Source organism: Cyanistes caeruleus, chromosome 6 (genome assembly GCF_971803275.1).
Source record: "Cyanistes caeruleus chromosome 6, bCyaCae1.hap1.1, whole genome shotgun sequence".
Taxonomy (NCBI): domain Eukaryota; kingdom Metazoa; phylum Chordata; class Aves; order Passeriformes; family Paridae; genus Cyanistes; species Cyanistes caeruleus.
In genome coordinates, this window is record NC_141706.1 from 21,750,012 (window position 1) to 21,766,617 (window position 16,606).

General features: G+C 45.7%; 1 protein-coding gene across 3 annotated transcripts in view; it reads right to left on the bottom strand.

Moving 5' to 3' along the window:
• Positions 1-16,606, bottom strand: part of TSPAN32 (tetraspanin 32) — a 40,804-nt gene that overhangs the window by 2,960 nt on the left and 21,238 nt on the right. For all 3 annotated transcript variants that reach the window (XM_086891716.1, XM_086891717.1, XM_023929013.2), the window contains 3 exons: positions 5,239-5,340; positions 3,682-3,774; positions 1,513-1,596 (listed from right to left, as the gene is read on the bottom strand). In XM_086891716.1, the coding sequence (XP_086747842.1) occupies positions 1,513-1,596; positions 3,682-3,774; positions 5,239-5,340 (279 nt within the window). The remainder of the gene's footprint in view (positions 1-1,512; positions 1,597-3,681; positions 3,775-5,238; positions 5,341-16,606) is intronic.

The window sequence follows — 16,606 nt, forward strand, 5'->3', positions numbered from 1 at the left end:
GCTGAGGGACAGTGACATCAGAGCAGCTATAGCCCTCTTTACATGCTTCCCTTGCATCCTGCCCTCACAATAGTGAACCGTGCAGCGAGATTTCCTCTAGCACAGGCTTCAAAGACAGCTGCCTTATCTGGCTACAGCATCAAGCTGTGAAAAAAGTGTATCTATTATAAAAGTGCTCCTACTTTTATCTGAATATAGCTGCAGTAAAATTCTCCCTATGCTTGAGAAAAATTGGAAAGTGACACCAAATATTCACACATGACTTTACATTTACAGCTCCATATCAATGCCTGATGGTTTTCCTAATTTACTGCTAGCAGTATAAAATACAAATCATTTGTTCCTCTGGGTTTTATTTAGATGGAGAAGAATCTTCTAATCCATAATTGTGCCAAGGTGGATACAAGGCACAATCTTCAAATTACTTTCAGTCAAGAAAGGTCATCCCAGCTGGGGAGCAGCATGGAGATATGACAGCAGATCAAACCAGCCTTCTTGGTGGAGAAAGGAGTCTTCTGGCACATGCTCTTTTCTGATGTGCACCACCACATGTTCAGAGTCCTTGTGTACAGTGATACACCTCTGCCAAGCAGTGGGTGGGCAAACAAGAAGGCTGGTTTTAATTAGTGGCCCTCTCCATCTCCAAAGAGACCATCCCCATGCAGCCCCTGAGCTCCCTCACCACTGAAAAACATGCTCCTCTCACAGCATTTAATTTTCTCTTTTGTTCTCCCCCAAATTAATTGCAGATCCTTTCTACATGAGCCATCATCTGAAGATGATTTCACCCCTCCTCTGCATGTTACTCCTTCAAAGACAGAACCTGGGAGACCAAACAACACACTCTTCCCCTCTCCTTATGAGCCTGCTCCTTATGAGCCTGTGATTTACCCACACACTGCCCAAGATGAACCTCATCAGGTTCATTAATGAGCATTACTAGGATGAGACCTTCCCCTTCTGCACAGCTCTCCAGCTCCATCGTTGGGGCTCAGTAGCTTCCAAGACCTTCCAGCTCTGGCTGCACAAACAACTTCCCAGGTTGATCTAGGAGGCAGCAAGTTTCCTAAAATATGGAGGCTTTTTTGCATCTCCTTTTCAGCCATTGCTGCTGGCTTCCTATATAATCCACAAGCCCCAGGCGAGGTGATACGGCCTCTCACTCATATCATCAGGTGATATGGACTCCACTCATGAGAAGTCATGCAGGCAAGCCTGGGTGGATGAAATGCAACTGCTGCTGCCTCCTCCTCCCCACTCCCAGATGCCATGCCTCGTTAGGGCATGAAATCCATGCAGTGAGCCTAGTCCTGCAGGAAAACCTCTCCACCTATCAGCCTGGCCAGATTCCTGATCTTTTCCCAGTTTCCATGGTGGAGTCCACCACTGCTTGTTTCTCTGCTGCCAGCATCCAAAAACACCCAAAATCCTAGCCTCTGGGGGCTAATTTTGCTTTTTCCTCACTGGATCCTGCCTTTCAGAGCCAAAATGTGAAAGGACAGGCACTATTACCGTGAAGCCAATGGCGATGCCCAGAAGCAAGAAGACAAAGTCCATGTGCTTCTTCAGAAAGTCCTGGATCTCTCGCAGGCAGTCCTGGGAAGAGAGAAACAAACATCCCTTGCAGCACAGGAGCAGCTTGCTGGGGGGCTTTATCCCCACGACACCACTTCCACAGCCTCAGAGAGAAAAGGAGACAAGAAAGGGGTGCAGCATTGCACAGCTGGGCAGTTCTTCCTTTTTCTGCTGCTGCTGCAGCTTGGGAAGACAAACATCTGTGATAACTTTTCTGTTACTACAACACACCTACAGTTTTATTGGTGCAATGCATTTTGGACCGTGGGGGATGCGTACTTAAGTGTGGTCATGCAAAAGCTTTTTTCTTTTCACCCACTGAATAATGGAAAGAAGGAAATGGAAATGGGAAAGCAGAGCACACCGTGGTGCCAAATGCACTCCCCAAGGTTACTAATGAACAGCTCATTTTTGCGAGGTGCTGCAAGCATTAATATACATTAGCTTTAAGCATGCCAATGGCCCCACAGAAATCCCCGAGGTGTTAGCCAAGACAGCCATTTCAGAAATGCAAGAGCATGCCCTTGATGAAGGGGTTTGCAGACTGAGGAAAGAGCACTCAAAGCCAGGAGTGAATGTAGTGTGGCCACCAAACCCTGCGGTTTCCTGTGTTACACAAAGCACATCCTCCCACTCGCTTCCTTGGCTCCCAAGCGAGGGAAACACAGACCACTAAGTGGGAGGAATGAGTCGCCCATACGGTGCCTAGCTTTGTTCTGCTCTCCTTTCCTGCTTCTTGAGCCCAGTTTGACCCTGCCCTGGGATGTGACATTCCTGGAGGCTGTGCTTTGAAACGCTGCCCCTGCAAGCTGACGTGTGCCTGTGCATCAGCTGTGCTGCTAGCACTTGACATCTTCACCTGACAGCCTGTTTGTATCGCTGCAGCAGCGTGGTTTTGTTTTTCCTAGAAACACCATATATTGATGCTGGTGGCTTTAGCTACACTGGTGGAAGAAAAATAATCGTGCAGTAGATTTGCTGAGAGACTATGAAGTTGTAGCTTCAGTACAGAACGGTCTGATACTGGTGGCATCTCCAGCAGCCTCACTGAGATACTTGAAAGAGCCACAATGAAGCGTACTTGAGCAAGCTACTGCTGGGCATCATCACCTTGATTCATGAGCTTCTCATTTTAATACGTATTTAATGCCTCAGGAAAAAAGGAATTACATCAAATTCCACATTTGCTGTTACTGGAACACATTTTAAGTGTCAGAAATTAGTGTCATGTGGAAAAGTCAAACAGTTTTTCTGTGCTCTGATACATGTCTGTGATACCTCACACTCTCTGCAAGCACAGGAGATAAGCAGAAAGCTGCAGGCAAGTGACAGGCTGCAAACACAAGCATTTTGAAAGCTTTCTAGAGCAGCGAAGGAAATGGCATCTGTGGGTCCGAGACCTGCTGATCCACCAGGGCCCTTCCTCCTAATTCACAGAATCATGGAATGATTTGGGCTGGAAGGGACTCTAAAGATCCCATCAGTTCCAACCCCCCAGCCTTGGGCAGGGACACCTTTCCCTAGATCAGGTTGCTCAGAGCTCCATCCCTCTTGGCCTTAAAGACTGCCAGGGATGGGGAATTCATAAATTCTCTGGGCAAGCTGTGCCAGTACCTCACCACCTTCACAGTAAAGAATTTTTTCCTAATATTTAATCTAAAACTCCTGTCAGTTTCAAGATTTTTCCCGCTTGCCCTGTCATTGCACCCTTGTGCAAAAAGTCCTCTCTATCTTTCTTGCATTTCTCTCCTTTTCCAGCAGGACACAATTAGGTCACCTCCCTGCTGTCTTTTTTCCAGGGTGAACAAAAGCAATCCTTTCAGCCATCCCTCATGGGAGGGATGCACCATCCCTCTGACTATATTGGTGGACTTGCTCCTCCAGGTCGATGTCCTTCCTGTGCTGGACCCCAGGGACTACCCCCATACTGTGTCCACTGTTATTGAAACAACAAAACCCCAACAAAACAAGTCCCAAACCATTTCAACCCCAAACCCCCAAACCATGAAAAAGCACAATTCTCAATAACACTTTAGCACCACTGAGGTTTTGATAGCTAGAAAGAGGCACAATCCCGCAATGGTGTGGGAGAAACCTTTCCCTTACCTGTCCTTCATTGTGCACTTGGCTGGGTGGGCACATCTTGTTCTCAACATTGCTTGGGTCCCCAAAAGGAGAGTGCTTCCCACAGCACAGGAACTGGAAGAGAGGGAGAAGTTTGCCAGCTGTTCACCAGGGCTCTCACCCCTTGCTACCAGCTGCTGCAGCAGGAGGTGCTGGCAATGGGCCCCTGCTGCCCCAGGCAGGGCCACCCACCCAGGGTGGCAAGGAGCAAAGCAGGTAGGAATCAACAACTGCAGCAATGCAGGCTACATTCAGGGGAGGTGGGTGGATCTGCACTCAAACCTGCCTGGGACTGCTGCCTGGGAGCGGGCAAAAGCCCTCCCCTTGTGGTCATGCTAATGCTCTGGAAAGCCCAGGGATGCTCATGATTCTGAACTCATGTTTCCAGTGATTGTTATGGGGATCCCCAGCAACACCCACTGTGGAGCTGGTTTCCTAAAGCTGGGGTGCACTGGACAGTTTGGAGCTTTGGCAGAAGGGAAAAAAAAACCCCCAGGAGTATAAAGACTGCTTCTCCATCAGTTCAGGTGACAACTAAAATAAGCAACTAGTGAAGCCAGTCAACTGGTTCTCCTTGTCAAATGGGACCCTGGGAATGCTGCTCCACAACCTTGAGAGCAAGCACTTGCATACCTGGTCATGGCTCTGAGGGCCACCACCACCAAAGAGGAACATTTACCCTCTTCTGTGTTTTCAGAACCACAGATAGAAACAGCTTTGAAAAGTACTTGTTATGATGATTTAAGAAAACACAGAAGGATACAGGGAGTTGTGTGGGAGGTGTCTGGAAACAGCTGAGCAGAGCTGACCTCCCCATCCAGCCTTGCTGTGTGCCATGAACTCACTCCCCAAACAAGCCCTGCTGTGTGAGGGAATGGCATGTCCTTTACTCAGCAGGGACATGGGAGTTTCTCCCTGTGGGGGACATTCTCACTCATCTCCTGTGGCTCTGGGGGCAAGTGTCCTCCCTGTGCTCTGGGTAACCACCCCTGCCTACCTGCTGAGCTGTAGAGAAGTGCCCTATGCCAACAGCATCCTGGGTAGTGGTTTTTGGGAGCCTGATAGCAGTCTCCAGCTCTGTAAGAGGCCGTGTACTCCTCGGACACAAACTTGAGGGTAAATAGGAATAACCACATGCAAATACTACTTCTGTACTATATGGAATTCCTGCCCCCTCCTCTCTACTTGACCAGGTGCATATTCACACTCTTGTACCACAGATGGGGAGCAAGTCACAGGGGCTGCTGAGACAGAAAATACTATAGCAGCTGCAGGGCGTAAGCTTTGTAGATCTCCTGCCACAGTGATGCTCAGAGAGGTGACCCTTTCTTCCTGTTGACAATCTGGTTGGTCAGATCTAAGAAAGGAAGAATAGGAAGGGGGGAGCAAACTCCATGGTAGGCTGGAGGACTCAGTTCTTGAGGGGAAAATGGCATTGCAGCATTCATGAGAGCGCACAGGTGTCAGACCCAGCCTGCCAAAACCCTCAGGAAGATACCCCAGGGTGAGGTTTTCCCCTGCAGGTGAAAGACAACTTACTGCTTCATGGATGGCAGTCAGTTCCTGCCTCCTGGAGCTGGAGGTGTTCCTCCTCACCTCCTCGTACACAAAGTCATACACATCCATCATGCTGTCTTCCACCTGCAATGAAAGCAGAGGTCTGTACATACCAAACACTGATCACAGTCGTCTCTGGGGGGAATTGTGCTCTTCTTGATTTCCACGGAAGCTCTCCCTGGTATAGCAATACAAGCAGTGCAGCTACTAAATGACCCTCAGGCAGCAGCAGGAGCTGGTGTGTGACTCACCGTACACTAAGGAGCTGGGGTCTCACCAGCCGATGGCTGGAGCTTTCAGCCAGTTTTTCAGAGAGGAACTCAGCTGCCTGTGACCACTGTGCCTCTGAGACCCTCTGCCAGCCAGGGCTGATGGCATCTCCCATCCTGAAGGCAGTACTGTGAGGACAGGCATACATGACCATGAAATGCTAAAATACAAAAGTGAGAGGACCTCAGAGGGTTGGTGTTATCTAAGTGGCAGAGCTGTTTCTCTGAACAGAGTCAAAAAAAATAAAAGGACTGATTCAGCAGTGAGTCAGACCCTAAATATTTACCAAATCTGTGAGAACTTGAAGCCTGACAGATCCCAGCCAACTCCCACTCGGGTGTCAGAAAAAAAAAAATGACAGTTGCCTTCAGTGCCTGGAGTCAAAACCTTGTTTCTTCCTTTCATTTTCCCTCACTTCCTCAGCAGCACCAGTCCGAGTGGGCCTGCAGTCAGTGCTTGTCTTTCAGGAAGGAAAATCAGTGGGAGAGACAGGCAGAGCAGGTGGCCTCACTGAGAAGTCTCTGGGAACAGAGCCATTGCTCAGCGAGGCTTTGCAGCTCAGTCTAAGGGTTCACACTTGGAAATTACTCTAAGGAATAAAACCCCCACACTCTCTGCTCAGGAGTAAAACATCTATTACTAAATGTTACATCAATTAATAATTAATTGTTACATCTATTACTGCAATACTGCTCTGTCCTGCCCAGCTGTCCAAAACACAAACAACAAACAAAGGGTGATAACCCCTGATTATCACCCAGGCAGGGAGAGAGAAGATTATTTGTATCCAGATTGGCTCTGTGCCTCCAGGAACAGAGTTTGAAGGCACACATCAAAAGATTTTCTATGGCTATCAACTTGGCATAAGAGTGTCCAGTGACAGACAGACTCCCTGTCACTGATATTATGGGGCAAGAAAAAATACTCCATAGCAAAATGTGTGACAGTGAGCTGTCCCACACAGGTGAGGAAGGAGGATGCTCCATTCGTCCTTCTGGCATATCAGAGTGCATAAAGGGGCATGGATGGAACAGTAAGACCAGATTTCCTGATGACTTCTGCACCAACCTTCCTCACAGCAAACCTTATAACCCAATAAAATAGAAAACATCCAAGCTTTTCTAACTTCTTGCAGGCCATGAAATAGCTTTCCCGAAGCAGCAATTAAATAAATGGATTCAATAAAAAGAACGTTCATTTCCACTGAAGAATTGGATTAAGAATAATGAAAGAAGAATAATCTTTTGAGCTCCTCTGGTGGAGGAAGGAACAACAGAGCAGCAGGCTTCTTAACATAAGAAATTATTACCTTTTGAATATCCTGATCCCAGTCTAAAGATGCAAGAATAAAAACTATTTTGTACTGTGACAACATACATACATGTTTTGTTAAGGGAAACAGTGCTGCACGCACAATATTTGTCTTTTCATATTTACCACGAGGGTCAGGATGCTGACCTTTCATCCAAAAGGCCTAAATTTGGCTGATGTAAAAAGAAAAAAAAAAAAAACAAACCAAAACAGGTTTCAAGCAAGTGTCTATGTTCAAGCAAGAGTTCAAAGGGTGAAAGCAATCCAGAAGTTTAACTACTTTTTAAAGGGCTCCTGAAATCTGGGCCAGGAAACACTGGGAGAGGTAGCTGTTTGAAGGGTAAGAGTGGGTAGGAAAGAAATGAATGAACAAGATGCCCATAACAAAACAGTGGTTGAAAATTATTTCAGCTGCTGGAAACAATAATTGAAGAAACCACAAGCAGTCATCATTTCACAGCCAGCTCAGCTACAGTGATGGAAATGATGATGGTAATCTCCAGGTATATAATGACTACTGAAGACTTCAACTGCACTATTTCTGAGATTGCTTGTGAGCTGACTTCTCAGTTACCTACAGAATTTTTTATTCTCATTTTATCAAGCAGCCTCCAAGAGCTGAAAACACAAGTCATTATATGGAAAATGTTTAATAGCAATAATTTCCTTTTAGAATGTGTGTCTGGGCAAGCCTAAGAGTACAATTTGCTGATTAGTCATTCTCAGCATTTCTATCTAGCAATTATATCTAGCATTTCTATCCAGACATTATCTAAACAGGCTATTCAAATCCTAGTAAGGGAATGTCAAACTCTAAATTCATTTTTTAAAGAGTGAATTGCCTGCAGTTCTGCCACATCATCTTTCTGATTTTTGCTAGGATCATTTGATTTTGGAGGGAAAAACTGCTGTTTTCATACAATATAGTGGTCTGTTTTCAAAGACTACTGCAGACAGTTTTCTCATTTAAGTACTTCAGAGGTAGGTAGATAGCAGAAAATCTCAGTATTTATCACTGGCTGTTTCCTTCTTTGCAGAAGACTGTGCCCCAGAGCATACAAGAGGTCTGGTTTAATAAGAGAAGACATAGAAGAGCAAAACATTGCACTTAGCTGCCTGGGATGGGGTAATGTTTATACTCAGAGCTGCAGCCAAGCTCTGAAGCATGGGTCATGCACAGCAGCATCTATCCAGCCCAAAATACCATGCTCTCTCATGCATGCCTGATGATGTGAAAATTAAAACCTGAAAGTGTGAGGCAGTCACCAGGTGGTTTCATGACTTATTTGCAACATCTCTACATCCAGCAGAACTTCATCCCCATATTTTCCATTGATCCAGCTCCTAACACAGTGAAGAGCTAGACTTCAGCACTGCTTTGTACTCAATTGCCATCCTCAACAGATTCCCATCACACATGCCCCTGGAGGGGCAACTTTGAGTCCATTGCCTCAAGACGATTTGCTTTTTCTGTATCTAGTTGTTGGGGAAAAAAAAAATAAAAAATAATCAGGGTGCTTTCTCTCATGTTTAGTCAACAGGATGACTGTTCAGTTTGAGTGCTTACACTGACACTGTTATGAATAGGCTTTAAGATAAAGAGATGTGCCCCATCAGTTAAACAGTCATTAGCATGCAATGGGCAGATATGAGAGAATGAAGAAGACAAAGTCCATCTGTTTTTTGAAAGGTCTTTCACTCCTCCCACACATAACAATCAAGTGGATTTTCCTGTTCCTAGTGACATGCTGTGATCCACCACTGGAGGAGTTCTGCTGGACAAAACTCTCCCTTGGAGGCAGACTGAGCCTGCAGTGCTCATCAGTATGAAACACCAAGAGCTGAAGATAAAGCAACAGCTGGGCTCGGCTTAAGAAAAATCTCCAACCTGAGTGATATGGAGGTCACACTTCACAGTAATTCTTTTCCTGGAAGAAGCTGGGTGAAGTGTTCCAGCTCTATATCAGGTAAATAATTGCTGCCTCCCACTTCTGTCTGCGTTCCTTAATCAAATATTCATTTAGGAATGATATTGATGGGTTGCTGGATACAACAAATGGAAAATCACCACTGAAATTGATGCAGCTGACTCCAACTGACTCAGTAAGTACCATTTTTTGCTGTAAGTAAAAGAAAAAAGGAATTTTGAGATTGTTTATCATCCTCTAAATCCTTTATCCCCCAAGAAGCAGAATGTATGACTGCAGGAAGACACTTTCTCTAAGCAATTAGAGTTCTTGCCCTTGGCTATTAAACATGAAGCAAATTTCCACCTTACCTCCTTCAAGAGGAATACTGACATTTTTGACTAAGGTTATTTACCAGGATGATTTTTACCTGTAACTGGATTTGGAACAGAAAGATGAGATAAGGTCTGCCCTCAATTCCTGATACCTTTGCAAGCCAAAGGTGCCAATGAATCCCAATCCTGCTGCCAGTGAATGCCTGTGTCTAGGCAACATGGAATTGTCTCTTAGGTGGAAACTAACGTGCACCTGTGCCAAGAACAACAGTCTGAGTCTTAGCAAACCACCTTTGCAACTGCTGTTGGGTAAAAATCGCTCTGCAAAGCTCAAGGAGAATATAGTGAAAGGAGATGTCAGGGTTGTCTCAAAGACAAACCCACCTTCCTCCTTTCCGATAAACAGGGACACTCTTGATACGGCAGAGGAAGAAGACAAGCGTGGGAAGCAGGAGGAGGATCCTCCTCGAGTCTTTGTGCCTTAGAGGAATCAAACAGAGCAGATGCAGCTCAGAAGAAACTGTAACCTCAGCACTTCACGTTTTCAGCACCACCAGGAAGGTCTGCTCACCAGCCTCACTCAGAAATGTCCTTCTAGAGGTGGCTACTGCAGACTTCCACACACTAGCTATGAACCACAAGCTAGTCAGTTAAGAAGTGAAACTGGAATAAACTTGTGAGCTCAGTGAAAACACATCCTTGCTCTAGGAAGGAAAACACTTCTGCATTTTGCTGTCTCTGTCTTCCCTTTCCTCCCCGGTGTGCAGAAACACACGTGTTCACATCATGTCAGAAACAGGGGTGGAGGCAGATGCAACAGCTTGGGTTTTGGCAAAGCAATGATGCAACTGCAGTGAAAGAGAGGAGAGAAAGCCACTCTGGGGGCATTGGCCAGGTTGCAGAGCAAGCCCCACCACATGGATTGAACACATGGCAAGACTGGTTTCCCCATCCATGCTCGACCAAGCTTCATCTACCAGAGTAGTTACAGCTTGCTGAATGTTTTTATCTCCTTCACTGCACATCAGCTCCTCTCCTTTAGAGCCTTCCTCTAGTCATTCCCCAGATGCAGAAATACAGCCAGTGCTGCAATTCAGAGCAGCCTTTGATGTCTCCTGTGGAAAATGGCACAAGACAAGAAGGTGCTGCTCCCTGTGTGACTGACAGTGGTCACTGGAGACCACCGATGCCAGAAGATCCAGATGAGGCTTTTAGCCAATTGGCTTTCACCTTTTCCTGCCCCCCAGATCTGTATATACATACAGATTTTGTATCTATCTGTACATACATGCATAAAAAAACTCCCAAGCCAAACCATGTTTACTTTCTGCTATATGCACAGCAGGAGACAGACCAAAAACTGCCACGGGACAAAAAAATTCAGCAAAAGCTCTTTCTCTCCAGCCTCAGCACTTCCATCCCATTCTTGCACAAAACACTTAAAACATGAGAAACTGCTGAGCTGTTACACTGCTCACCTCCTCACTTCCCATCTCCACATCCCCAAAAGAGCAGCAGATTCTAGCTGTGTGGGCACAATACATCCCTCTTGGCCCATGGGCAGAGGGACATCGGAGCCTCATGCTCAGCCAAGCCATAAAACCCAGAGGCCACCTCTGTGCCACTCAGATGCAGCATTGCTCTGTGTCTGTGACAGAGCACCAGATGCTTTATAAGCAAGTGCAGAAAACCCAGGCAAGGCAGTTAATCAATAGCAACAAGGATTTTTTCCTCCTAAATCCTCCAGGTCTGTGGCTGCACATCTGTGAATTTCACCAGTATATCAAAGTTCTCTTGGGTTTTTTTTTGATTAGCTTTTTTATGTTAGCTCTTTGTTTGTTGGCTTTTTTTTTTTGTTGTTTATAAAAACTTTAATTTTTCAGTTCATTTCTATAACAGAACTGTAAATTCAACAGGCTGCCAAGGGCCCACACTGACCCTTTAGCATTCCTTCTTTCAAAACACACAACCCAGCAGTACATGAACACCCCCTCCCCAATATTGTGGTCAAAAATCATCTCAGCCATCCCTGCGGCACTCGAAACCAGTGTCAGGCATGGCTGCTTCCCACGAGCAGCCCAGGAAGCACTGCACAACCCTGAAAACCTTATAAACCAGCGGTATCAGCAGCAGAGCCAGTCCCGGGGCAGCGCTGTCACCTCTGAGCGGGTGGTGGCTGTCCTGCTGTGCCGAGCATCCTACAGGAGCACGAAGGCTGGGTGTGCCGCAGCGGTGACAACCATCAGAGTGGCCTCAGGTGACACGGCTGGCCCTGCTGGAGGTGGCAGCTCCAGCTCTGCCACAGAAAGCGGCACAAACGGGGCGGGTGGGTTCAGCGCCGGGGCAGCCATCAATTATAGAAGCCGTGAGTGCAAATGGCTGTGTGCAGGCTCAGACAAAGGAGAGCAGTGTCTCGCTGGAGGGAGGGGGCTGTCGCTGGCTGGTGAGAACATAAACACTGGGAAAGAGGCACACTATTTAAAAACGTTAAGGAAGAGGGAGGGGTTTCCCCCCATTTTTGTTTTTCCCATGGAGTTCAGAGACTGGGAAAAGCTCGGAGCTCTTAAAGGGATTGTACCTCCTAGATTAACAGCAAGAGCCAGGAGCACGTCAGATAGTTCACAGCATCTTCACAGCAACATCAGTGATTTTTGTAAATGCTCTTGGAAGACCCCTGTGAGGGGGCTACAATCCTAAATCTCCTAAATCAAGGCCCAGAAAGAACCTACCTTCAGACTTCAGGTCTGGTTTCAGAAAACATCTGAGCACAACTTCAGCTTGTGCTTAAGTCCCATTAAAATCTCTAGGATTCCAGCCTACATTTAAGCATTTAAGCCCCTGCAAGACTTTGCCCCAACACAGGGACAGCAGATACAAACACACCCTAGTAAATTCACAGAGGAAGGACCTCTACAATCCCACTTAAGAAATTTACTGGGATGTGATGGGCTGTTCCTTACATACCTGCAGAAATAAGATGCATGTGCTGGTTTTATGTGCAGTAAGAGATGACTTCTCTCCTGGAGACCCAGGCAACGCTGCCTTTTTCTCTGCAAAGGTGCTGCTTAGGGTGGAGACCCACAGACAGAAGACCAGTGCTGGTTCCATATGCAGAGAAGGGAGGAGGGAAGCTGCTTTATTCAAGAGCAAGACTCAGGTGTGGCAATGTTTGTGATTTAACAGCTGCAGCTGTTAATTCCAGATGTGTACCCCAGGCTTTCTAACAGGTTAGAAAATCACCATCAAAAGGTACCACCTTGCTTGCTAACAAAGCATGGAAGTCTCCATTTCCACTTCCCAACATGAGGACGGGAGAGCAGACAAGTTCCTCTGAAGGAAGCAGAGAAAAGGTGCAGGAGAATTGGGATATAGATGGATGGTTTGTATTCATTCCCTTACCATAAAAAGCTAAATCCTTGTATTTATTGAAGTACAAGCAGTGCAGCACAGAAGGTCTAATGCCTTTCCACTCGTGGAGCCAAAAGTCACAGGTGAAACTTGTTTTGAAATCACCCAGCAACCTGAGAAACCACCTGATAATTAAGAGATCACCATATCAGTGCAGCTAGTGCAAATCCAAGCAACCTCTTCATTCAGATGACATGGGGAATCAGGCCTTCACAGAAATATGGATAACTATTTGCACCAGTTTCAAATTCCTGAGTTGGGAAATTTTAATTTAATCTGTTTTACGCTTTTACCTGTGAATGAATCTCTGCAATTAAAATGTCCATTCTGTTGTAAAACTCCTTTTATGTTGCAGCAATTTTAGTGTCACTGACGCACCCTACCATCTTGGCTTATGGAGCCAGGGCCACAGAGTTGCTGGAACAACCTTCTCAGCTGCTGCAGAGAAAAGGAACAGCAGAAGGTGACGTGGAATAGAAACTCCTTTGGCCTCTTTCACAGCAGGGCCCAGAACATAACCCCAAACCTCAGGGTCAGCAAGGCAAAGTGCCAGGTCCTGCACTTTGGTCAAGTGAGGTCAACAACCTCATGCAGCACTACAGGCTTGCAGAACAGTACCAGGAAAGGGGCCCAGCGAAAAAGGACCTGGGGGTACTGACAATGAGCCAGCTGTGCTCAGGTGGCCAAGAAGGCCAAGGGCATCCTGGTTTGTATCAAAAATAGTGGCCAGCAGGGCTAGGGCAGTGATTGTCCCTCTGCACTTGGTGCTGCTGGGGCCACATCTCAATTCCTGTGTCCAGTTCTGGGCCCCTCACTACAAGAGAGACATTGAAGTACTGGATCATGTCCAGAGAAGGGCAACAGAGCTGGTGAAGGATCTGGAGAAGAAATCCAGTGAGATGGAGCTGGGGGCAGTTCAGCCTAGAGAAAAGGAGGCTCAGGGGAGACCTTATTGCTCTCTTTAACTACCTGAAAGGAGCTTATAGCATGGTGGGGGCTCGTCTCATTGCTTAGGCAACAAGCGACAGCATAAGAGCCTTAAACTATTCCAGGTTCAGGATGGACATCAAGAAGAATTTCTTCACTGAAGGGGTGGTCAGGCATTGGAATGGGCTGTGCAGGGAGGTGGTGGAGTCACCATCCCTGAAAGTGTTCAAGAAATCACTGGACATGGTACTAAGTGCTCTGGTCTAGCTGACCATCAAAAGTTGTATTCAATGATCTTAAGAGCCTTTTCCAACCTTATTGATTCTGTTTTTGTGTTGGTTAGTAAGGGTACCAAGTCTTCTCTATGGCAGTGGCAAGTACAGCTTTGCTTCAGCCTCTGCAGACAGGTTTGTAAAGCAGCAATTAATGGGTGAGGAGAGAAAGGAAGCTGGGGAGCAGGAGGAGGAAGTAGCAGCCCTCCCCACCAGCTGTGCTAGATGTGGCATGTCTCTCCTACATCCCTCTCTGCATTCCACATCCCTGCTCTTTTTGGCCATGCTGTGAATGACAGAGGGACCTCACTTAAACAGACAGCAGTTTGTGGGAAAGGAACTCAGGACTCAGCTCTTCAGCTTCAGGAACCAGGACTTCCCAATGTGGCTGAAAAACCTCATGATTTCTGTGGTTACCACAGCAGTTCCAGCAAAGATCTTGCACAGAGGTCTTCCCAGCCCCTCTGCACTCCCATGCACGTCGGTCTCTCATTCTCTTTGATTGCTTCACTGTCCTTGCTCAGACAGGATTGCAACACTTCCCTACCAAGAACACATCTCCCACCGAGAGGAGGAACAATTGGGATGCAACCTTTTAAGACAAAGCATGATAAATCTCAGGTTCACGACTGCTGCATGTCTGGCATACATCACTTTAAGAAAACAGACTATGGTGACATTGAGTCCATCTGGAACGCGGATAACTTGAAATTAAAACATTCAACATCTGTCTAAAAGAATTCGTCCAGAAGCTACAGAAGGTCATGAAAGCAGAAAAGAATGGGAAATGAGAAGATTAATTTTGTTTACAGTGCCCAGGTCTGAGAATATAAAATATTTACAAATAATTCTTCTTTTCTCCCAGCCCAGCTTCTCTGTAGGAGTACTGTAAAAAAGGCCCTGAAAGAGCCACACAGGCAAAAAGAGCATCTCGTTTTCATCATGTTCAAACAACATTTCTACCTATTGTCTCTTGATAATAACCATGAAAACAATTTTTCAACCGAGTATTGGGGGTTAGTGTTTCAGATGATTTTCTGTAAGAAGAGTCTGCTTTATGAAGAATGTAGATTTCTTTTTTTTTTTTACCAACAGGAATAAACCACTGAAGCATCTGCCATGGATTAGTGCAGGGGAGACCTCCCATCCCCAGCTTGCAAAGGGAGGGGAGTGCTGTTTTCAGTGCTGCCTGTGTTTGGCACCTTGCCAGAAGGGAGGAGCTACTGACACCAGCTCTCAGCTGGCATTTCCAAAATGAACAGCCTAATTTTATGTCTGGCATTCCACTGGAAAGTCAATGTATTTTTCATGGGGAAAACTGAAATTTTTGTTCTAGCCATGAATGTCCTCGATGCTCTTAGTGATTCAGGCACGTGTAATGGCCATATTCATCCATATTCAGTTTTACATCCTCAGTTCCATTCCTTTCTTGATAGCTGTGCACCTCCTATCAGGCTTACAAGACACCCACCCACTTGGCTGGGTTTGATTTCCACCCCCCACCAGATAACCACAATTAACTATTTTTGAGAGTACTGACATGCAGTAGGCAGCAGAGGACACCTGCTTGAATTTGGTTCTTTATTTTGAGAAAGACAAGCAAACAAACAGCACTATAAGGAGACTTCAGAAGTCCTCTCCTTACTTCATTCAATTTTATCTATCACTGTGCTCCTGTCCTGGAGGGGCAGACATATCTGCATTTCTTTCCATCACCTGTATTTTTTCTCTCATATCTGCATTTCTCTCTCTAGTGAGACAGGTTACTTTTCAGTCAAAACGAAATTTCCATATGTTCTGTAAGTGACACTTCTAATTAAATCTTGCTCATTTGAATTCTCTGCTTTTCCTTGGATTTTAGGAAGCAGAGAAACACAAGATGGTTTCTAATGGTATTTTTTTTTCTGTTGTCAGGAACACTGCTGGTTTTCTTTGCTCAGAAAGTCAACCTTTTACAAAACCCCCTAATTTTGCCTAGCGGAAGCTGTTTTGCTTACAGAAACCAAACCAATTACCAAAGCTAACCATAACCATGGGTGCCTTTGTGGGCAGAGCACTCAGAGCAAAGAAAACCTATGAAAATAATTTGAAGTAAAAACAGATGTAGTGATTAAGAAATATACAAGGCACATCCCTGTATTACATAACCCAAAATACAACATTTTTCTTGCAGTCTTTTTATGCCCTACACCATGTATGTGGATTAACAGTAGGACTAAATAGTCCATTTAGAAAACACAATTTCACAATGCCAACCAGACAGTTTCTGGTGCCATTTCTCCTGACACAGCCTTTGCTTCAATCTACAATTTAACATCTGCAGAAGAAGGAGGAAAGTGTGCTCCCTTCTGTGTTGGTTATGAAAACCAAATTATTTCCATATTAAACTGTTAGTGGGAATGTAATAAATGCTAATAGTTTTGCCTGAAAAATAAGAAAAAAAAAAACAAAACAAAGAGGCTGTGGAAAGACTTTTTTTTTTTTTTTATGGATATCTCAGTTCTGATTGAATCCCCTATAGCCAGTTAAGTGTACAGGGAAAAGATGCTGTTGTGCCATCAGAACTCACTCCATTTCCAAAGCAGTTGGACAAATTCACAGAGGAAAAACCCAGGGAGAACATTAAAGGCAAAGGCACCAGCAGCTGCCACCAGCAGACACCTGGGCCACAAGCTGCTGGCATCTGAAAAAGCATTGCTTTGTGCTTGCTAGGTTTTTATGCTGCTACTTTGGCTAACAGCAGGTCAGCCAAAAATCTCCTTGGCCAACAGCTCCTACCTTGGCCAACAACTTCATCCTAGTCCAGTGTAGCCACCTGCACATTTCAAAGGATTTTCAACTACTGTGGGTACTGGCTAGCTATGGGAAAACTTTCTAGAGAATCAGGACCTTATCCTGCACCTTAACCTTGACTCCTGCT